Raw genomic sequence first — 25,398 nt, 5'->3', positions numbered from 1 at the left:
TCCCAACTTTCCTCTTTTTTCCCACGTGTTAAGATCATGAAAAGGAAATTACACTGGGGGTCTAGAAGCCTGGGTCCTAAGTTCTGCCTGTGTCCCAGGACCAGTCTACCATCTGTAGACCACAGAAGCATGCTCTAAGGAGATGGCCTGCAGTGTAATCTGGAAATCTAAGTGCTGTGGTCAGACATATGTTTTCATCCTAGCTCTGCCCCTTGGTCAAGTTCTTTAAACTTCTCTGAGCCCCTTCTTTCCTCATCTGTAAAACTGACTGCAAAGGAGTTAACAAGGATTAAAAAATAAATTGGATGTAAAACACTGAGCACAGCCCTGGTACAAAGTGAAATGTAAATAAATGGTAGCTGTTGTTGCTAGTGTCGATTTGGATAATCTGGGCCTTCAAACTGAACTATATGAACATGTACAATGAAAGACTATTGCTTCCAATGATTATAGATTTATTGCTCAGAACAGAATGACTGAGGAAGCATCATGCCATTGATAGATAAGCTCATCACAATTCAATTTTCAAATGCATGAATTCTTCTAGCTTTGAGGAGTTATTCACAGCGCCTTGAAAGAAACAAAGAATCAACCAGCACAGCTTTAAATATGGCCAGTCATGGACTGTCAGTGGAAAAGGAAGTAAAGGCAAATGGGGATAAACGTCATCAACAAATAATTATTACTTTAGTCTGTGCCTTTGACTTTCAGTACAGAACATTTCACCCAGGTGTGTCCCCTGATTTGAGTTTCACCAAATTACTGTCCCTGGCTCCCCCACTTCCTGGAGGGAAACAGTCTAGAGTTAAGGAGCAAGACGGGCCAGAGGAGACATGAGGAAACCATGCTAGTATTTTGTGAAATGGAGTCAGCTGACCACCTGCATTAGGGTGACCTAGGTGTTAAAATGCAGATCTCCCAGCCCCAAATGAATGAGACTCTCTGGGGTTGGGGGTAGAAAATACGCATTTTTAGCAAGCACTATTGATGTAACCAAAACTTTGAGAACCACTGATCTTAGGCCATGTTATAATCATGCAGTAAATGCCATACATTATTCATGTGCTATCGCAGTAGGATTCTGTCTCTAGTAGAAATCCATGGCCTAATAGGAGGAAAAAAAATGAGCAAACAAGCCATCCCAGGAATTGTATAGCCAAATAATAGAGGTGAAAGCAAAGTATAATGGAGTCCCAGAGCATGTGGGGTCAGTCTGGTGACACACAGGGACAATTGTCAAGGTCTTCCCCAAGTGGAAGCTCCACCTGCACATTTTTAGACGAAGTGGGTGAAGTATAGAGGTTACTGGATAGATGTGGACAGGAGGCACAAGCAGAGCGAATAATGTGGCAAAGGAGAGAGATGTGAGAGAGGCTCTGGCACATGTGAGGATCCACAGTGATTCTTTCTGTGGCTGCAAGACAGGGAGTGAGATTTCGAGGGATAGTGGAAACCCGTCTTCTCAACTGTGCAAAATTACAGATATGCTTGCCTTCCGCAGAGAAGAAAAGCCATTTGAAGTTTCTGGCATTAAAAAGCATAAACAAATCTCTAGGCTCTACTCTGACTTGATTTTTTTTTTCCTTTTCCTAATTTTAAAATACACTGGCATCCTACACCAAATCCCAAGCAGATGGTAAATACGGTCGGCAATACTGTAAGTTGCTTTGCTTGTCTTACTTAAACTCCCCGCTGTAGCTAGCCTGGCCTCATTGTGTGCCACATTTGGCTGTAAGCTCCTTAAGAGAAAAGATATCTCGTTTTACCCTGTTTGGGATCCTCACTGCAACAGCCCTCCGTCTTCACTGTCCTTTGGGGCTCTAAGTCCCTCTTCTAATTTAGCCCCAACCTACGGGATCACTCTCTTTGTTTGATCTCCCGTCCACTCCAAACCTAAATTCTTTCATTTCCTTAGTCTGTAGAAAAAGGGGATCGTTTCTTTCCTGGGCCCCGAATTCACCCACACCCCTCTTGAGCTTCAGGTCCAAACATGTGTATTCAGTTTGCACACTGGTCGACTCAGGTTACCAGGCATCTGGCATTAGGCACTTTCCTCAGTCTGTCATCACATCTTGATTGTCCTCTCCATTGCTGGTCTTTCCGGGTTTGAAAGGTCACTGAATTTTAGGGCTGGGAAGAATTTTTGAGCCATTCAGGATAACTTTCATTGATTCACTTTTTAAAAAATTAAAGATATTTCTTGAACACATACATTGCTATACCCTTCTTATGGTTCTCTCAATCTTGTGAGGTAGGGATTATTATGGCTGTTATTATGGCTTTTCTATTACAGATTAGAAAGCAAAAGCTCAGAGAGGCTAAATGACTTGCTCAGAGTTACCTAATCGATAGTGCCAAGACTCAAGCTCAAATCTGTTGGCTCCAAACTGAATGCTCTTTCCACTCTTCTATACTCCCAGCATTAGAATATCTGCCTTGTATGGACTTTGCAGCCCCATCCACTGGATCCATTTACCTGTCCTCTCTCTCATCCTGGTGTCTCCAAAAGGCCCTCAGCTTTCACTCTTTACGGCTCTACTCTCTACCATCATTTACCTCCGATTTGACTCAATCTAGAAGTTTCCTCTTCTCCCAAAGTTATGCTCAACAATATTAGCATGAAAAATGCAACCATGAACTTGTTCTGGAAGGTCCTACATGCTATCTTTATTTAAATAGTAAAAATTTTCAAGATGCCACACTCACATTTTATATTGTGTACCTATGCCCTCATCCCTAACAAAACTATTTTGAATCATCCATGAATTATTTTTGGAAGAGGAGAATTCTTTACTGCATGGACCTAGATGTCATTATTTTCTTCCCTTATTTGCAATTACATTGGGACAGCTTCTGGTCCAGTGGGTGGGTTGTGAAACTAAAATTAATTCCTCTGAGTAAAGGTGCTTTGTGAACTGCATCAGACTCCATACTCGTCGGGCACCACCATTGTCATAATTCCGATTGGTCCCTGATGGCCCCAGGAGTGCTGAAAGTGGCCTGACCCCCCTGCACACCCAGAACTTCCCCTGGGCCTGAGAAGCTGGAGCTGCCATCTAGATTTCATTTCTACTTGTACTCTACCAATGGGCAGGGCAACAATATTAAGGCAGTGCATGTAGACTTCTCTTCTTCTAACCCCTCCTTCTTTCCTGACGTTTCCACCTTTCCCTTCTATCATCCAATCTTCCCTTTGGGCTCAAACACAAAATTTCCATCCTTCCAGATCCATCCTAGCCTAATATTTTTTCATCTTTCACTGGCACTACCATTTCTGTGGCATCCAGATGCTACCAGTTGCAATATCCTTTTTTCTTCAGCTTTGGTGTAATTTTGAGAAATAAACTCTTGAGAGCAGAGAGAGATGGGCTATTTTTATTTGAAGCAAAATCCATTGCTGGAACTGCCATCTGAGGTAAAGAAAAGGACTTTTGGAAAACAAGGCATTCAACTATTCCCATAGCAACAAGGGAATCAGGAATTGCTGTGTGGCCCAATAGATGTTTATGGAAATGCCAACACCTACAAAAGGATTATAAAGCAACGAGCATAGGAATTAGAGGCCAAGGATCTGGGTAACAGAGAACCACCTCTGTCATTCATTGTATATGACCTTGAAGTTCTCAGAATTCAAGTTCCTTGCCTATGAAATGGGGTAAGGAATACCTGTGTCTTCAAGGTTGTTGTCTTAGCCAAATGAGATAATCTGTATGAAATTTCTTTGTCAATTAGAGAGCTCTAGGTAAATTATGATCACTCCGTTGGGGCAGATAATGGTGAGGTTTAGAGGTGACAGCAACCAAAGATGGATGATCGAGTAAGTAGCACACACACACCAGGCTTTTGGGACCATGTTCAGGGTGGGGGAAATTCAGACACAAAAGCCATAGCAGGTGTGTGAACCTGCTTCCCACTGCATTTGAACAGCATTCAAGTACCCAGCAGGGCCAAACTTCAGCACTGGAAGAGAAACCTCAGACTTTAGGCTGTGGGGCTTTTAAGTTGCATGGCTGAGAGAATACAAAGCCCCCACATGATGTGATGAACAGCTAGAGTCCAAACCTGTGGTCCCAGCCACCGTGTGGCAGAACCTTGGCACTGTCCTCATGTCATTGCTTCAGCATTCATCAGTTGAAGAAATCAAGCTATCCCAGCTACACTGCCACTTCAGGGTTCTACCATAAGTTGGTTTGCTTGTCTTAAACTTTCAGCTATAACTGGTTTCTATGGAGTTTTTCAGAGGCCAGCCTGTGAGGAATCAGTCTGGGATAAGTCAGCCCTTACTTTTCAATAGATTAATAAAGAATACTTCCCCCCCATTTGAGTTCTAAAATTTTTGAGTTTATATAGAACTTTTTGAGTTGAAGATAAAAATAGCAGGCTTACTGGGGATAAAGGGTAGGATGGAAATACGGGTGAGGTGTACAGCAACAATGAGCTTGCTAGTTCTTCACCCCAGAATTAGGCAGACCAGCTATCAAATCACAGGCATCTTTTATAAACCATGGGCCTTTCTGGGCAGGAGCAAAATGTTTTCTAATAAAATTACCAAGTGGTCCATTTCTCTGCAGGGAAGCAGATCCCAAAGGAAACACAGTTAAGTACTGACGAATTCCCCCCAGTCAAATCATCATAAGCAAAATATGGTAGCTACACACAACCCAGGGGAGGGGAGGAGTCAAGCTAGTAATTGAGAAAGACTAAAACTATTAAAATAGCTCCTAAAGAAATACATGCCATGAGATGAAATATCTCCTCTTAACCGATTTTGAAGAATCCAGTGAACTGTAGTCGGTCCTATTTCACATGAGAAAGGAGGTGTGTCTGAAGTTTTCCATTAAATGGAAGTCCCATTCCCCCTCTCCATGGATATTTTGTATAACTTAAGACCACAGCTATCTGAATGACAAAGCCATTTTCCATGCAAAGTCTCATCCCATCTTAAAAAAAGCCTGTGAGTAATAATAATAGTGTCTAGTACTCAATTTGCAGATGAGCTAAATGACCAGGATCAAACAACTAGTAAACAGAAGACCTTTAGATTTAAACATTATTTCAGTGAAACTATAGGAGTTTCATAGGACCTCATCAGCTTTAAACAATATGCAAGAAAACTATTGGGAGGCTCTAAATCATTGTACTTCGGCACAACTATTTTAGGGGTAGTAGTGCTATAAATAACTTCAAAGCCATGTGTTTGATCTGGGTTATCTTTTGGTTGCTTAACTTCATCAAAGGTGTGTCTATGGACTGAGATTTCAGTACTTAAAGTCACACAATAAAGGTCCAAAGAGAGAGAAAGTTGAATGTTTTCACTTTCCCATTATTCCTCAGCTCAAATATATTCAACAGATTCCTCTTTATATATATTATATATATATATAATATATATATATATTTAACCACCAAATTGAAGACCAGAGAGTCCTGAAAACTGCTATCTTCACAACAATTTACTAAGCACCTTCTATATGCTGAGCATTTCACCAGGCATTATAAATATATAATTTCAATCCTTACAGCCCTAAAGAGAGATCTTATTATCTCAGTTTTATAAATGGGGACACTCTGAGACTTCAGAGAAGCTAGTCGTCGTGTGTGAGCTCCCACATCTAGGAACTGATCAGGTTAGAACTGGTGGTTTCTGAGTGACAAATACTAATAGCCCGGCTTCAGAAAAGTAAAGGACTTTTCCCCTAGCCGTGAAAGTAGATCTTCCTGTATGAGCACTGCCAGGTCTATCAGCAGCAACCACTCCCCTCGGAAGCTCAGAGGCTGAAGGCTTAAAAAGTACATTGCAAATGGGTGAGTAGGTTAAATCCATCCATGTCTTTTTAATGAGTTTACAACTCCCTTACCAAGCCTTCAGAAGTTCAAAATTGATACAGAGTTAATAAAAAACCCAGGTAGAAAGAGGGATAATCCATAATATGGTATCAGGATAAATTCCAAGGACCCTCAGTGTTGAGACCTCACACAACAGATGTGGAACAGCATGCTAATGGTATTCAGAGAGCCATGGAATCATGAAAGATTTAACTCACTGATTTATATTAATATCTTGCCCTTTAAGATTGCTATATTTTATTTATATTTTTCCTGAATTGGAAGGATGCAATATTTTTTTTTAAAAGGTTACTGACATGAAGTCTACTGCAGAGTAAAGATAAACCAATATGATGGATGTGTCAAGCTGAGTTACTTTGTCCCCCAATGTTGAATTATATTAAAAAAAAACTATAATAAAATATAAGAACTTACCAGCATCATTGTGACCCATGTGTGTCACTCAGATTTACAGAATTCTAGAGTACCCAAAGGCTGTCCATCTCCCTGACAGCAGAGAATCCTCAGAAGAAGGACTTGGATCTCATGATTCTCTTGACCCACTTCCCTCATAATCTGGTTCATTACTGGGCACCAAACACATAATGGTAGAAATGCAATTTGAATTTCTAAATTTTGCAGAGACAAAGAGAAAAACTGAATCTTAAATTAGTAAGTGAAACTATTCATTAGCCGTCTGAGTAGGAAGAATATTGCAGGAAGATATAATTATAAAACCTGAATGTAGCTGGGATCCAGCTTAGAGTGTTCAGCCTGTTTATAAAATATGCCAAATATCAGATGGCATGCAAAGGGTAATGTGTTAATAGCAGAAAGACAAAACACTGGCTACAATTTCCGGGAAAGACTGAAGATTTTGGACTAAGCTTTTGGCAGAACCGCTCGACAACATACTTTTTCTCTCGAAATCCAACTGCTTAGAAATAGAAAGGACTTGAAGGAAATGAGGAAGGTTTTAAGCACCTTAAGCATTGTTCTTTTTGAATCTTTCATTTGCTACACAGAAAAAAATAAATACAAAAAGGATACCAACCACAGAATGTTTAGTTCGTAAATTTAAAACCCCTAAGTTATCCACCCCTCTCTCCAATTGCCTATAACACGGCAACCCTATAGAATTTGAAGAAAAAAAGGAGCCTAGAATATGGAATCAGAAGAGTTGTATTTAAATAAAGGTCTAGCTGCTTAAAGAGCTTTGCAACTGTTCTCACCTATAAAATTGGGGATTGTATTACCTTTCCTTCTTTGCCAAAAAAACCAATGCTATGATTATTAAGGTATTCTGATGACTCATCAATGGTTGCTATTTGCCTTTGCCTGCTCTGGAGATTATGATTTTAAATGCTTTGCAATATATCTTTGCTACCCTACTACTGCAATGATGCATTTTCAACTTAAGTTTTTTCCACTGACTTTTTATTTCTCTTAGAATCCGGGAAAAAGTCAACACTTACTACACAGTGTGCAAAGGTCTGTGAAAGTTGCAAAGAAAAACACGAAGATAAAATCTGATCCTACCTTCAAAAACTTATAACAGAAAGGATACAGGTACGAAAAACATGGTTGTGATAAAAAGGCATTATCTGAAAGACCAGATGATTACAATAATAGTCTCTCATGAATAATGCCTTCCTGTGTCCTTGCCCCTTTGCAGTACGACATGGCCATTTCTCACACTAAAAGGATAGAGCCAACAGAGTCAAACTTCTTCATTCCTTGAATTTCAGCCGGTTTTGTAACTTGTCTTGACCACGGGAAGGTGGCAGGAGTTGCATGGCATAAAGTCTAGAGTATAGGCATTTGGAGACCTCATGGTTTCTACTTTTACTATCTTGGGACCCAACTGTCATGTAAAGAAGATTTGGTTAGACTAAGAACTGGTAAGAAACCATGTAGTGAGAGAGATCCTCTTCTTCCCTCTATGCCCAGACCATCTTAAACCCTCCAGCTTTTGCCAACTCACCAGCTGACTGCAGCCACACAACTGAACTTAGGCAAGATCAGCAGAGAAATTGCCTAGCCAGCACACAGAAATGTGAGAAATAGTAAATTATTGTTTTCAGCCTTTAAGTTTTAGAATAATGGGTAACTGAGATATCTGATAAGTACTATAATAGACATAAAAAGTGATTTGGGAACAAAGAAGATTTAGAAATTATTTCCTGTTCAGAGGATGTGGGGTGACATCTTTATAGCAATTAAAGTTATAGACAACTTTACAGCAATAATGTTTTTCTTTTTTCTCCTTTTTGGGGGAGCTATTTTTAATACAACTTTATTGCAAATATTTAAAGTATAAAATTTGGGGTGCCTCGGTGGCTCAGTTGGTTGGGCAACTGCCTTCAACTCAGGTCATGATCCCAGGGTCCTGGGATTGAGCACCGTGTCAGGCTCCTTGCTCAGCGGGGAGCCCGCTTCTCCCTCTCCCTCTGCCTGCTATTCTACCTGCTTGTGCTCTCTCTCTAATAAATAAAAAATCTTTTTAAAAAAGTATCAAATTTGATGGGTCTTGGCATGTGTCATCACCATAATCAAGATAAAGAATGCATCCATCACTCACAAGTTTCTTTCCTAAAGTGGTTGTACCATTTTACATCCCTACCAGCAGTGTTACTGTGAACCAGCTGTCCCACAACCTCATCAACCCTTGATATAGTATTTTCTTCAATTGTAGCCACTCTAGTGAGTGTGGTTTTAATTTGTATTTTCATGACTAATGACACTGAGCATCTTTTCATGCGCTAATATGCCATCTGTATATCATGTATGAGTGTTTGTTTTACTAGATTTTGTCAATTTATTTTTGCATCTATTGAGGTGCTCATATAGAGAAATTGGGTCCTTGAATATTTATAGTTTTCCTTCTTCCTCCCATTCTCTATTTCCTGTCTTTCTGAGAATCCAATTACACATCTTTAAAGGCATTTCATTGTGGCCATATGCTTCAAAAGGTTGTTCCATTACTTTCTTCTTCCTATGCTTCAGTGTATTGTTTCCTATTGACCTATCTTGCAGGTCACTAATTCTGTCTTTTGTGTGCAAATCCAGTGTTACATCTGTCTAATGTGTTATTAATTCCAGATATTGTATGCAGTTACAGAATGTCTATTTTTGATTAACTTTATAGAATAACTTTCTGATGAAAGCCTCCACCTTTTCATTTTTTTCCCCTGTTAACTTTTCTCAAACAAAAATAACATAGTTATCACTATATTGTATACCTGAAACTAATATAAAACACCGTATGTTAACTATACTGAAATTAAAATTAAAAAAAAAAAAGAGGGGCCCCTGAGTGGCACAGTCAGTTAGATATCCAACTCTTGGTTTCAGCTCAGGTCATGATCTCAGTGTCTTGAGATCAAGCCCCACATCAGGCTCTGAGTTCAGCAAGGTCTGCTAAAATTTCTCTCTCCCTCTCCCTCTGTCCCTCCCTGTGCTCTCTCTCTAAAATAAATAAATAAATATTTTGTTTTAAATTTTTAAAAAAGAAAGAAAAATAACATAGTTATTTTAGAGTTCTTGTCAGCTAACTCCATCATCTGGATTATCTGTGGGTCTGTTTCTTGTATCTCTTTTTTCCTTAGTTTTTGGTCATGTGGTCCTATCTTTTGGCTTGTCTCAGAATCTTCAATTAATTTCCAGGTGTTATTTTTTTACAGGCTTCTGGTGATATCTTCCTCCAGAGAGGTTCATCCTTCCTTTCGCTAGGACAATATAGTGTTCACCCTAATCCAGCTAGAAATCATGATAAATCAAGGCAGAGTTCCAAACCTTGGTATTAGGCTTCTTCTACCTTTGCCCTGGCCTTAAGAATTTTCAAATGATAACCTAGGCTATTCCCCACATCCCCTTCTTCCAGCAGGTTCTGAATTTAATCTTTGTTTCATAAGGCTCTCTGCTTAATTTTGTCTTCTGTCCTAAATAGCTCTACAATTTTGCAAATTTTCTGAGAGGGAATTACATATGCTTGAAGCTTCTGTATATCTCTACCAAAAGCTCTCCTGGTTTCTGTCCCCTAGGAGCAAGACTTAAAATATATAAAACCAAAATTATCAGCCTCCTGACTGCAACAAGAATGGACAAAAGCTCCCAAAGCTAAAAGCAGCTTTAGAAGCCAACTCACTTTTAAAATGTTCACTCCTCTTTGGAGTCCTGCCTAGGCAGGTTTCCACTGCCTTCAAATAGATGAGCTGAGATATGGTGGTGGTGGACTTAATAATTTCTAGCAACTCGTGATGGTTGTATTGTTTATTCTTTCCCTTTCTGAATAAAAGTGGTTATTGCATACTTGGTGTGTAGGGGCAGATACTTTTTTCATTTATAAGATATCTGATACCTATGAGCCAGTTTAAAACTATTGCCTATTCATATAGAATATTAAAAAGACATTTACTCAACAATCAATATTTAAAATAAATAATTTTTACTGCTTTTTGAAGGACACTGAGTGAAGCTTTTCTTCTCCCTCTCCCCCAACTGCAAGTGCAAAGGTGTACTCTATTCTCTCTATAGAGAGAATAGTCTATTCCCGGAGTTGAATGCAGTCACTGCATGGAAACTTGAGCCCACTCCCCTGTGGATGGGTGTTTTCCATATAGAGAAAAAGGTGAGACATGAATACTTGGTAGCCAAAATGATAGATTGTGATACACAGCTAGTTTTCCCCCAAAATGTCCTTCCCGTCTTTCAATTTTTGGCTATATATTCAGCCATACCTATGGGGAGATTTACAAGCGTCTCTTTCAGTTCAGTGTTCATATGATGGAGGTCTGAAACATAAGTAGATGTGTCATGTGGCAACTTAAAAGTTGGTTCAAGTCCTTTTCTTTCTAGTTCCTTCCTCCTGGATAGACTGCAGATGTGATAGCTGGAGCTGAAGCAGCCATTTTAGATCATAAAGTGACTACTGAGAACAAAAACTAATTACATGAATGAAGCAGAAGGATGGAAATCTGGGCTTTGCTGCTTTGTGGAACATAACCCTTATACTAGCATACTAGCCCTGGGCAATATACCACAACAATTTTATATGAGAGAGAAATAAATGTCCATCTTGTTTCAGCTACTGTTATTTTGGGGTTTTGTTACTTACAGCTAAACCTAATCTAAACTAATTAGGAAAGTTCAGGATGGCGGTTCTAAACTAATTAGGAAAGTTCAGGATGGCAGTTCTCAAAGTGTGAAAGCGTGGTCTGCAGATTCTGTCTGTGAGGTCAAAACCATTTTCATAATATACTAAAACCTTATTTACCTTTTTCACAGTGGTGACATGTTCACTGATGGTGCAAAAGCCATGGTGTGTAAAAGCACCAACATCAGAATGAATAAAGACACCAGTAGTTACTGTATTCTTCATTGCCATGCACTTGCAGTTGGGGGAGAGGGAGAAGAAAAGCTTCACTCAGTGTCCTTCAAAAAGCAATAAAAATTATTTATTTTAAATATTGACTGTTGAATAAATGTCTTTTTAATATTCTATATGAATAGGCAAATGTGCACAAAATACTTCTGGGGAGACCAAAATATGATGGTTATCTTGGAGAAAAGCAATTATGACATTGTTTTGTGAGATAAACTTGGTTATTCAGATGTGCATATTTGGCAGATATTTTTCTCAAACATGAATGAAGTGAACTGTCACTTCAAGGAACATTAATGGTATGTGTTCCCAATGACAAAATTTAAGCTTTCACATGAAAATCACAACTTTGGGAAATATGTATCTGCCATCTGAATTTGAAAGCTTCCCAATACTTAAGAGGCACTTTTTAAAATGATACCACTGGTCATATTATACATGATTTTTAAATCTTATGTGGGAAATGTATTAACATTGGGAAGATCTGCATAATTTGGTAAACCAATAATTTCCAAATGCTGAATGCATGGTGTTATAAAATCATGCATGGGGAAAAATGTTCAGTCAAAGTGCAAGGTAGAACAAGAGGTTTTAATGTAACCCACTGCAAAATTTCATTGATATGGTTTTGAATTCTACAGTGCAATGAACCATTTAGAAATTACCCCTTCTGCAGTGTTAGTAGTGTCCAAGAATAAATCTAGTCATATAAAGAGGTTATTAAAATATTCTTCCTTTTCCCAACTATATATCTGTGTGAGACAAAATTTTCTTGATATACTTCAAACAAAACAAATATCAAACAGATTGAATGCAGAAAGATCTGAGAATCCAGCTGTCTTCTAGCAAGCCAGACATTGAAGAGATCTGTAAAAAATGTAAAAACAATGCTACTCTTCTCACTATACTTTCAGAAAATAATCTTCATAAAATGTATATCATTTATGTTAACAAGTTGGTTTATTATTATTTTAAAATAAACTAAATATTTTTGTAATTTGTCAGTTATAATTTCTAAAGCAGTAAATATTTTTATAGCCTTCATGAACAAACAAAAGGTTTTTGAGGACCTCTATATATCTTTTTTCAGAGTTTAAAGGAGTCTTGAGTCAAAACATTTTAAAATCTTTGGTTTGTGATACTGAAAGAATTTGAGATACAATTACAAAGCTGTACTCTGTGAAATAATGAGATCAGGAAAAGTACCATCAAGTTCAGAGTTGGGTAAATAATGCCCTACTCAGAAAAAAGAGGAGTGCAGATAGGTTCTAGAAATTGTAGACTAATATACTTGACATTAACCCTCAAGGGAAAAATTAGTGCAGATTAAACAGAAAGTAAAGTGGTCACCACTGACTCCCAATACAAGTTCACTAAGAATAAATCATGCCAACCAAAGAATGTTTGTTTCCTTGATAACCAGTAGAACAGGAGATACATACATACTATATTTCCCATTAAGCATTTGACTATATGTTACAAACAATGGACTAGAGAACTGCCAGTAGAAGATGAACCATGAACCAATCTACCTGAAGCAAAATGTGGGAAGTTCAAAAATGATACAGAACATGACTTAGGAAGTGTTTAGTACTGATACACAATGGGCTGGGAGTCAAGCCAGAATTCAAGTTCCTAGAGAGAAGTGCACAGTGATGTGGGTGGCAAGAATTGACCCATTAAACAAATATCTACTGTACACCCACCATGTTTCAGGCTCTGTACAAAGTATTACAGATAGAGAAGTGAACAAGTTGGATGCTTACTATGTGCCTTTGTGGCCCTGACATTTGAAGCACAGTCAGATCTTTTTCTTCTTATGAAATGTGGGTATGAATTAGTATGGAAGAAAGAACAGTTAAAACTGTTAACCATAAAATGAACTAAAAATTCATTTAGATTTTTTTCTCCTCCCAATTGGGGGCAAGGGAGAAAAAGAGAAAATGTCGGACCTATATACTTTAAAAATAACAGCACAGGACATAATATACTTTATAAAAACTGCATTTCCATCAGTCCAAGGTTGGGGAAAAGAAGAGAAAATAAAGAAGAAAATAATTGCACTTGAGACATAAGGTAAAAAGAGATACAGAATAACCACCATTGTGCAGGAATGGTGATGGTGGGGTTGACATGCGGGAGAGAAAAACTCTAATTAAAGTACCCCCAGTTTTTGTTCATCTAACTCTCTTGAACTCCATGTATATCTAGCACTTGCATAACTATTTTATAAATGGTAAAGCACCACACAAATGTATAGCTTTCATATTAGCAACTGGCAAACCTTTACTGAATTTCACAATTCTCACAGAAAATTCCTTTACCCAACAGTTTTGGAAGGTTCACCCCTTTTCCCCTCAAATGTAGTTCCTTTAACTTTAATTCTTCGGTCATCATTCTCACTTTCTATTCCTGTGAACAAAAAGTTTGACTTGGACTTGTCAAATCACACAATCTCTCAGGTGCCTACTCTTTTTAATTGGTGTCAATAAAAAAAATTGTTCAAATTTCTTTCATTCATAAACCTGTCAATGGCATTAACATGTTTGATGTCATAACACTATGTGCTTCATACGGCTGTCAGCACAAGATCGGTAGACACTAGAAGTCCTGAAGCTTCAAAATTAAAATATTATATGTCCTCGCTTTAAGCAGTACTCCATTTCTAAAAGTTAAAGAAGAAAAACCAATTTCAGTGTTACAACTCATATACCAATAGCAATTATTGCTTTGGTAAAAACAAGTGATCTGTAAGATTTCATTATGAGCACAAAACAAACCCTAAATAATTTGCAGATGGATTATCCACAGATTGTATGAATTCCCAGGTAGCTTCCCCAGGCTTCTTGGGCCATTTCCCTCTACGGCTGTCAGTAAATATGTGGGGAGTATTAATCCTAATATTTAAATATTAGTATTTAGACTTAATCCAGAAAGCATTAATAATGCAAAACAAACAAAAACATCTTACAATACATTCCAAAGTGAAATATAGCTCACAGGTCTGAGATTTCCTTAACATGTATTGTTAACGTTCTCACTTCTTTCAGGTCTTCCCTGACAATTCTAGAAAAATAAACCCTCAACCCTGAGAAGCAAACTGAGGGTTTTAGAGGGGAGGGGGTGGGGGAATGGGTTAGCCTGGTGATGGGTATTAAGGAAGGCACGTATTGCATGGAGCACTGGGTGTTAAACGCAAACAATGAATCATGGAACACTACATCAAAAACTAATGATGTAATGTATGGTGACTAATGTAACATAATAAAATAAAAATTAATAATAAATAAACCCTCACATATGACCACTGGTACTTTCCATTCCCCTTACCTTGTTTCATTCATCTCTAGAACTTACCACTGTCTGCAATAAAAAATATTTAAGTGTATATTTGCTCCACTGACGCCCCCCTCCCCAGAATAAACTTGATGAGAATGAGGATGTTCTGGTTGTTTGCTCAGTTCCTTGAACAGTTCTGAGCACATAGTAAGCACAGAATTTCTTAAATGAACCTTGAGATATAAGCACAATTCCCTTAGATTATCGGTAAGAAAACAACTTTAAAAGTTGTTTGTTTACAAATTGTTTTTGTAAACAAGTTGTAACAAATTGTTTTTGTAAGCAAGTTGTAAACAAATCTGAAGGTAAAGAGGAACCTAAGCAGAGAAGAGACGTTACAAAGTCCATACAACTGATGCCCTATTGCATAGTAACTAAGAACACAGGCTTCAAACCTGGACAACGTTGGACTCCAGTCCACTTATTAGTAATGACCTCATGGTGCTACTACTAACTTTCCACATAGAATTTACCCAATATAAAATAGGGATAATAATAGCACCAACTTAACGTCGTTATTTAAAGTGATTAAATATGACAGTGTGTAAAATACTTACAAAACAGCAAGTGAGTGCTTAATAAAAGGGAACTAACATCATCATCATCATCACCATCATCATCTCACTCAGGCTCCATAGCCTAATATTTCCCCAAAAGTTCCTGGTAAGACTGGCTATCTAGCTGCTAAATCCATACAGCTGAGAAGTGGCAAGTTAGAGAGAGAAGGCAGTTGCCAAAAGCCAAGAGCAGTAAAAAGATGGGAGGAAAATTAAAGTTTTCCTGAGGCACTGCATTACAGCACAATAATAATGTCCATGGGGATGGTGCTTAGCCACTAAGAAAAAGATGACATTACATTTAATACATTCTTTTAAGATGGGAAGAAAACATAATTCTAAAATTAGGAAGATTTACTTCAAAATGGTTTACACAAACTTTTTGTGTGAAAGATAAACTTCCATTACCTTCAAAATTCATCTCCTACAGAAAAGGAGTAAATGAGGCATTATTCTACAGAAGGCTTGGATATCTCTGCTGTAAAGACCCATCAGTGTGATTTATGCCAATCTCTCTAGTGTTATTTTTGACATCCTATTAAAGATCAAATTGTCTAAATATAGGATCATTCTTCTCTCATAATCTGTAATAGATCGCCAATGTGGATTTCAGGGAGGCAGTAAATAATTCCATTTTACTGTCTCAGTGACATTGCTACAATCCTGTAAAAAAATCTGCATTTATTTATTCTATTTCCTTTAGTGACAGAATAACCAGAGCACTCTCTTAGAGATTAGGAAGAAAATCAAATTTCAAAATCAAAACCACATTCCAAATTTCTTAAAAGATATTTTTTTTGTTCAATTCCTTTGTAAAAACATTGGTCACCATTTAACATACAGTGGCAACAAAATGCACCCAATTCACATGCATCAACAAGTCAATAAATCATAATACAGAGACAACATGAATTTCAAACAAACGGTACTAAAGTAGCTCATGTTGTATTTAACTATAGTTATGGTGCTTCCAATAAAGAAATAGCTAATATGAGAAAAAAGATTCCAGTTTCAATCTGAAATAAGGTTATTTGTGACAAGTACCATGAAACTATGTTTTTATGAAGTCATTATCTCTTAAAGGGAGCCATTTTTCAGAAATCACTTTGTGCCAAGCACCAATGCTCATGTAGAATAAGATCGTTAGAAGATGTGTACCTTAGGTTAAGGACAAAAGGTCTTCGTTTTTTGAAAGTTAATTATCTGAATGATTCAAATATTTATTATGCCCCCAAATTAAAATATCTTTCAACATGAAGGTTATATATGCTATGTTTTGACACCTTAAATAATTCTGCAGACATTCAGCTAAACTGAAAGCTTCTGTAGGACTGGATTACTTTCAAGAGCAAAAAGTGAAAACCAATAATCAAAGCCCTTTCTAACTCACAGACAAGGTTTCTGGATATGGGATTTAATTAATAAGAAAATTTAAGCACCACAATAAAATAGTTTTTAGAAAACAGAAAGGACTGGCAATATACAAGTTAGGAACAAATGCACTTAGACATTTAAAAAAATTGTTTAAATAAGCACTCTAATCCTACCAGCTAAAATAATAAAAAAAATTCTTTTTGGTGTGTATGTAGTACTATGTGGAACATAAAAACCACAATTCTGTTTACGAAGTCAAGTTCTATACTTCTAATTTGATCAAATGAGACTACTGTATTATTTGTACATAATAAGAATGTCATATATTTATTTTTATATTATATGATTTATTTTCTTCTTTTTCCTCAAAAATCTATGATTAAAGGAGAGCTCTGAATTATTTTGGAGTGCACAGAGGGTAATTTATGACAAAGTGCCTTGTGGGAAAAAACAGCCCCTCTGAAAATAAGAGGTCAAAGTAAACATGTGCAAATAAAACTTTAAGGTAACTATAAATACAGCCATCTTAGAAGCTTTCATTCTTTTGCATCTATTTAGCAACATAAATAATTTCAGTGGCCCAGTTATTTTAATTTCAGTTTTTCTCCTCCATAATGTGTTTACTCTTACAAGTAAGAGTAATTTTTTAGCATATGTAACAGACCACATGCTAACAAACTTTAAGGGCTCATAAAATTAAAATTTATGACTCATATATATAGTTGTACTATATATGTTAGATATGCAAGGCTGAAAAGCAATCTCAACCTAGAATATTATTTAAACATCACAAAAGAAGAAGACCAAAAAAAAAAAAAGATTCTTCCTCACATAACTTTTGACTACTAGACTATTCATAGCAAAAAAGAAAAATATAAAATATTTAGTCTTCACCTCAAAGTAGTTATCCAGAAATAAAACTCACTAAACAAGACATCAGGATTATGAGTATGGAGTACTCAGATTCATTCAATTCAGATGAGAAGATGCTTTGGAGAAAAAGAAATCCATCCCAAACAATAGAATTTGTATCTCATTAACCTTCCAAACACAACTTCAACTTCACCACTTATACCATAAGCCTTCTTGACAGTTCCCATTTTCTTTTTCTCTAAAAAAATTTTTAGCCTCTTAATCTCCAAGTGTCATGTCAAGCCCCTTATTTTACCCTAATTCCACAACCCCCATTTATAAAAGACCCTAAAATAATCATTTTCTTCCCCTTAGGAACAGAAGCTACCATGTTATGATTCAAAATGGAGAAATTAAAGATTAAAAAAATCAACTGAAAATAATATACTTATTAACATACATGATTTTATGTAGTAGAGACACCACATAATTATTCATTCTGATTAAACCTCTGGCTCTTGAGACAGTGAGGTAATAAGAAAATTAAAATGAGTAATAGATACTTAAAATGCTTAAAGTGTGTGTCTATCTTGAATTGAGTAAGAGTTTAAAAAATGACTAAAATTATGACTGTAAATGTTCAATGTAAATGAGTACAAAATTGATGTTGCCAAATAGAGTAAAAAAAAAAAACCTTTAACTTATATTAAACACCTTAAGTAATGTGGCAAAAATCTCAAGGCTGAGTTGTAACTACAGAACAACAGCAAAGACAGAAGATCCTTTCATGCATGCACACACATAAAGTAACAAATACGCAAACCCCCACTCAGTACAGTACGTCAATGACTGATACTTAAATGATATTTTGATATATAAAGAAAAAGAAAAAGGTAAAATGTTGACTGCCATTGATGAAAAAGCATTTCAACAATTTACACAAAATGGATACTAAACGTTTTTTAAAAAGATGTCCTAAGAAAACCAAGCCACAATAAGTTAGTGTTTTCCATAATACATGCTGAATTATTTGATCCCATATCTATGCACTGTTATTGTCTTAATTCCTAAATGTTGTGACAGCATATTTAGTAATTGAGGTACATTAGTTTACATTTTTTTATAGATACTCTAAGAGGGTTAATTTTTCTTTTCCAGTTTTTCATCTTCTTCACCTCCTCCAAAGAAAAGCAAAGGAAACATTCCTAGAATGCAGCCAATAGTCACCCCAACAGCTTTGCCCTAAGGAAACAAAAGAAAACATTTTTTGAAAGTTATTTTATCCCTGAAAGAAGAATCCTTGCCTAAGTATCTATGATAAACAATTACTATATGTTATAAAATTCAACTGTAATTGCATTTCTTTTGATCATAGTTAACTTAAATATAAAAAGAAGCCACATATGACAAAGGAGGCAATAATGTGCAATGGAGAAAAGATAGTCTCATACATGGTGTTGGGAAAACTGGACAGCTACATGCAAAAGAATGAAACTAGACCACTTTCTTACACGATACACAATAATAAACTCAAAATGGATTAAAGATCTAAATATAAGACCTGAAACCATAAAAATCCTAAAAGAAAACATAGTATTCTCTTGAACATCAGCCTTAGCAACATTTTTCTGGATCTGTATCCACAGGCAAGAAAAAACAAAAGCAAAAATACACAATTGGGACTACTTTAAACTGAAAAGCAGCTTTTTGCAGAGCAAAGGAAACCATCAGCAAATGACAAAGCAATCTACTAAATGGGAGAAAATATCTATAAATGATATAACCAATAAGGGGTTAATATCCAAAATATATAAAGAACTCATACAACTTAACACCAAAAAACAATCTGATTAAAAAATGGGCAGAGGACCTGAATAGACATTTCTCCAAAGAAGACATACAGATGGTCAACACATGAAAAAGTGCTCAATACTACTAATCATCAGGGAAATGCAAATCAAAACCACAATGAGATATCACCTCACACCTGTCAGAATGACTAAAATAAAAAACACAAGAAACAAGAAGTGGAGAAAAAGGAACTCCCATGCACTGCTGGTAGGAATACAAACTGGTGCAGCCACTGTGGAAAACAGTGTGGATGTTCCTCAAAAAATTAAAAATAGAACTACCATATGATCCAGTAATCACACTACTGGGTATTTACCCAAAGAATACAAAAACACTAATTCGAAAGAATATATGCACCTCTATGTTTATCGCAGCATTAGGTACAATAGTTAAACTACGGAAACAGCCCAAGTGCACACACACACACACACACGAATATTATTCAGCCATAAAAAAAGAATGTAACAACATGATGGATCTAGATGGCATCATGCTAAGTGAAGTAAGTCAGAGAAAGACAAATGCCATATGATTTCAATCATATGTGGAATTTAAGAAAAAACAAAGGGGGGAAAAAAGAGAAACAGACCAAAAACAGACTCTTAACTACAGAAAACAAACAGATGGTTATCAGAGGGGAGGTGGGTAGAACAGGTGAAGGGGATTAAGAGTACACTTATCTTGATGAGCACTGAGTAATATACAGAATTTTTCCATCACTGTATTTACAGTACACCTGAAATTAACTAGACTGAAATTAAGAAAAAAAAAAAGACAAGAATAACAAATATTGGTGAGGATATGGAGAAAAGGGAACCCTTGTGCACTGTCGGAATATAAATTGGTGTAGCCACTATGGAAAACAGAATGAAGGCTCCTCAAAAACTTAAAAATAAGAATACCATATGACCCACTAATTCTACTTCGGGGTATTTACCCAAAGAAAATAAAAACATTAATTTGAAAAGATATATAAATAACCCTATATTTAGTGCAGCATTATTTACAATGGCCAAGATATGGAAGCAATCTAAGGGTCCATCAATACGTGAATAAAGAAGATGTAGTATATGTGTATGTGCACGCACACATACATATACATGTACGCAGGTGTATATGTATATGCATGTGTACATACATGTATATTGTGCATGTGCATGTATACTACACATATACATTTGTATACTTGCATGTGTATATGTATGTATACACGTGTGTGTGTACACGCACACACACACACACACACACAATGGAGTATTACTCAGCCATAAAAGAGAATGAAATCTTGCCATTTGTGACAATGTAGATGGACCTAGAGGGTATTATGGTAATTGAAATAAGACAGAAAAAGACAAATAACATATGATTTCATTTACATGTGGAATCTAAAAAACAGAACAAAAAACAGAAACAGACTCATAGATACAGAAAACAAAGTGGTGGTTGCCAGAGAGGAGATGGAGGGGATGGGTGAAATAGGTGAAGGGCAATAAGAGCACAAATTTCCAATTATAAAATAAATAGGTCATGAGAAAGAAAAGTACAACACAGGAAGTATAGTCAAAAATGTTATAATAACTTTGTATAGTGAAGGATGGTGACCATACTAATTGTGATATTTTGTAATATATGTAATTGTTGAATCACTAGGTTGTACACCTGAAACTAATATAATATTGTATGTCAACTACACTTCAATTAAAAGAACAATAAGCTACAAAAAGGTTCTAGAACAAGTAATATTTAAAGTTCAATGCAACTAAGAAAAGTTTTTTCAAATTGCCATGAAATAACACCAAAGAAATATTCAAGTAGAAAAATACCTTTTAGAAACTGTACATACATTTTAACATCTGAAGATAGGGGAAAAAAAAAACTCACCAAATATTCTCAATATATTTGGATTTGCTCCTTTTGTATATATTCCTTTTCAATATTTATTCCCATGTCTACCTAATTATATGTAGGTCTAATCATTATGTAAACATAGCTTTGTTTTCTGCCTCAATTCTTCCCCCAGAGCCACACGTTATAATAAGCTCTTTTTTCAAACTATTTCACAAACTTAATAGAAAACTTTTAATTCCACTGAATTGATGGCCTATAATCTGTTTAAAGCTCTCCTTATTACCATTAAAAGTCACTGCTTTTTCACCAGTATAAATGATATTACAATAAACATTTTTGTGTATAGTTTTTCCCAATGATTTATTTAAAAATCAAATAATATATTTGTGCATATTCATAGGGTAACGAATGCCATGCTGTCTATTCTACACAAAAATGACTGCAAAAACATATATACCAATTGAAATATAGTTGACCCTTGAACAACACAGGTTTGAACTGTGTGGATCCACTTATATGTGGGTTTTTACAGTGCAGTACTCCTAAATGTATTTTCTTTTCCTCATGATTTTCTTAGCAACATTTTCTTTTCTCTAGCTTACTTTATTATAAGAATACTTTATATAATATGTATAACATATAAAATATGTGTTAATCAACTATGTATGTTATTGGTAAAACTTCCAGTTAACAGTAAGCTATTAGTAATTAAGTGTTTGGGAAGTCAAAAGTTATATGTGGATTTTCAACTCATGGGGGGGATGGTGCCCCTAACCCCCAGCTTGTTCAAGGGTCAACTGTATTATGTATATGTATATGTACATGGATATACACACACCAATTTTTGTACAACCATACCTACACTATGAACACTTTTAAATTTTTATTTTTGTAAATAATTTTTTAAATTTGCATTTCTAGGATGATCATCAAGGTTAAACCTCTTTCAATTACGTTTTATTTCTTCATATAAACATTTATAGAGAATCTACTATGCCAAGCTCTGTCCTAGGTAACACAGAGACAAAGACTAATTAGATGCAGTCGCTCTCTCTCTCTCCCAGGAACTTCCAGTTAGTTATACAGAGAAAAGCAAATAAATAAAACAAGTTCTATCAAACATTACAGGTGCTATGACAGCTACATAATCAACAGTCTTGAATAAAATGTTTTTTCCCTATACATTGTCCATGTATCTATCAGACCCTGCAAGTTTTCTAATAAATTTCAAGATTAGACATTAGTGTTTGACAATAGCTTGCATAAAAATTTTCAACTCTGTTATTTTTGGGTTTTTGGTCGTGGTAGTAGTGATGGTGGTATACCCATGCTTTATATTAATAGTCAGATTTGTCATTTTCATCATGTCAAACTTCGGAAAGTATCACTCCTACAGAGTTTTAATAAGCAGAAATTTTCTTCATTCCAGAGGCTGAAAAAGTTAATCCTAGATCCTTATCTTGACCTTAAAGTTTGTATTCATTTATATTTATTTATAAACACAGAGAGAGACTATTTTATTTTAGATTCCTGACTTTCCCATATATATGAAATGTCCATTGCCACTTCTACTTCTCACCCATTCTGTTAGAATGCTTGTTACTATTGTCCATGGAAACCAAGGCTTTCCTCCCCACTCACTGTAGGATTCCCAGTTAATGAATTCCAACCCAACTATCTCAATGGGGCATAAAGTCAACAGGGCAGAGAGGGAGGAAAGAAGTGGGGTATCCTTTTCTGGCTCCCTGATTCAGAACCTGAAACATCTTTCCATTGAAAAATCAGTTACTTATATATTATTATTAGGTCTTATGATAGTCTAGGCCTTATAATTAACTACACTGGGGCTAACCTAAGAACTTGAGTATATCCATAATATGGCTCTGCAAGAAAATATTTTCTGAGTTTCAAACAGCCAAATTATAAATGAGGTTTTAAAATACAACCTGTGTCAACAGGAACCCACATGTGCATTTGCATATATTCCATTATGGGTAAATGTCAGAGTTAGCTTATGTCATGAATGGATTGCTGATCACTAACTTAAATTACTTCAGGCTATTTGTTAATTGAATGTTATATTACAGAGTAGATTTGATCCTAACATAAAAGAAGCAGAGTCAACAACTAAGAAATAGAATCACTTCATATGCTGGTGGAAGATTTATCAAAATACACACACATACACATACACACTATACACACACACACACACACACACACACACACACACACACACACACACTAGCTTAGTAATTGAAGTACTTTTATAATAGGAAAGGGGAATGGATCTGCCTATAATACAGAAAGAAAACAGAATTATCAATTACATGAGAAGAAAGCCCAGGAAAATAATCTCTTGATCCTAACTGTAGTGCTAAAATGTTAAGCCAAATTGCTAGAATGTTAGAATATCCTGATTCTTCAACAACTGTGGCAGATATTAGCCAGCTAATCTCACTTCACTTTATCTACAAATTGCAGGATATGGACACATCTATATGATTTTTTACAAAGAAATAGATAAGTCTAAGGTGGAACATGAAATTTGCATTTCTAACAAGTTTCCAGGTAGTGTTGATCCTGCTGGCCCTGGCATAACACTTTGAGAAGCACTGTCCTGTATAATCTCACTTTTCCCATGGTTTTAACTATCACCTTTTCAGTGAGGCCTGCTGACCCTCTTATTTAATCCTGCAAGCTGTCTCCATCCCAACACTCCCAACCTTTTACCCTGCTCTGCCTTCTTTTTTTCTTTAGTTTCTTTAACATTTGTGAACTTCTAGTACATTAAACATTTTATCAGATTTTTTGTCTTCTCTCCACTGTTAAAATGTAAGATCCACCAGAAAAAAAAAGATCTTGTTTTGTTAACCAATATATTCAAAACTCCTACATATGTACTGTGCATACAGTAGGTAAAAAATGAATATTTGTTGAATGAATGATTGATAATACTCATCATCTCTAATACAGACCTCTCTAACTCTTGACTTTTAATCCAAATGCCTACAAGGTATCACCACTTGAATGTCTTATAAGCATCTCAAATTCAACTTACCGAATCGAAAACAGAACTCATAATCTTTCCTTACTAACTTGTCCTTCCTCCTTTTCTTCTTGACTTAATTGGTGGCACTGTGATCCATCCAGTTTCCTTTCTATTTAAAATTCTTCACTAGCACTCCATCACCTAGGTATGAGGTTCAAGCTCCTTAGTATAGCTTATACAATGTCTTTCCTGTCTGATCCCCATTCTTACTTCTCCAATGCTGTTTCTTACTGCTGCTTCAATCTTCAACTACTATATTATAGTCCAGCAATACCTAATTTCTTGTATTTCTCTGAACATACCCTGTTTTTATCATGTCTTTCTACTTGCTAGTCAATGTATTCAGAATTCTCTTGTTCATCTAGTAAACATCTCATCAATAACACAAAAATCAGCTTAGATCTAATAATCACCAAGAAATCTTACCACCAAAAGAAATTTCTCCACACAAAGTATTAATTCTCTTACTTGTGCTATTGCTATATCTAGTGCATAATTCTATAACTGCACTAAATTATAATTTGTTTACATGTCTGGTTTTTCACCTAAACAATTCTTAAAAATAACTGTAATTTATATTCATTTTATGTCCTTCAGTCTCTAGGACATGACAGATATTCCTTCACATTAACTGAATCATATAAAGAATATTCTAAAAATCGAGTACACCTACAAAAAATAGACAATAAAAAAATTATTGTTCTTCTGAAAACTGCCAAACCTTAGACAATTTTTGTTAAAAACTCCACTCAAATCAATTTAGTCTCAAATTTCTCAAAGGACTGAACTATACAGTATCTTGCTCTGGCTACCTGAATTCATAATCATAAACCATATAAAGTACTTACAAAATGTGTACTAACACGTGTTTGCCACATGTCCACTTGTTTTGGTGTAAGGTCAGGAATTGACAGGCCTAATCTGGAAGCCAAAGCTTCAACATAGCCTGCAAGTCTTTAAAAAAACACAAGGACAGAATGTAAGTTTTTAAAGAGACACACAAATGTCCTCAGATAACAAACTAATTGCCACAAAAAGAAATAAAATAATTTTACACCTGTAACTGGCACCCTAGAAATGGTGTAAATGTTTTTTACAATTTTCATTTTTATTGTGCATAAATATATACAGTTCAAAATCTTTTAATATTAATATATTCATACATAGATAAACTAATTGACTTAGAGCAATTACTCTCTCTTATTTTATTTATTTTTATTTTTTTGAGAGAGAGCGAGCAAGGAGGGGGTTGAGGGGGTCGGAAAGGGGCCAAGGGAGAGGGAGAAAGAATCTCAAGCAGGCTCCACACCCAGTGC

The 25,398-nt window shown here is 35.8% G+C and overlaps 1 protein-coding gene across 2 annotated transcripts in view; it reads right to left on the bottom strand.

The window, feature by feature from the left end:
- Positions 1–25,398, bottom strand: part of TMEM65 (transmembrane protein 65) — a 183,569-nt gene that overhangs the window by 105,916 nt on the left and 52,255 nt on the right. The window contains exons 6-7 of one of the 2 annotated variants that reach the window (XM_028105647.2): positions 24,931–25,036; positions 12,285–18,573 (exon numbers count right to left, since the gene is read on the bottom strand). In XM_028105647.2, the coding sequence (XP_027961448.2) occupies positions 18,472–18,573; positions 24,931–25,036 (208 nt within the window). In that variant the 3' untranslated portion in view covers positions 12,285–18,471. Of the gene's footprint in view, positions 1–12,284; positions 18,574–24,930; positions 25,037–25,398 lie in introns of those variants that run through there. The other variant, XM_088022767.1, reaches the window with a different exon arrangement.

This window comes from Eumetopias jubatus, unplaced genomic scaffold (assembly GCF_037043125.1).
Source record: "Eumetopias jubatus isolate StellerSeaLion01/CBP00866 unplaced genomic scaffold, mEumJub1_p1.0 scaffold_4, whole genome shotgun sequence".
NCBI lineage: Eukaryota > Metazoa > Chordata > Mammalia > Carnivora > Otariidae > Eumetopias > Eumetopias jubatus.
This window is presented reverse-complemented; position numbering and strand designations above follow the sequence as displayed.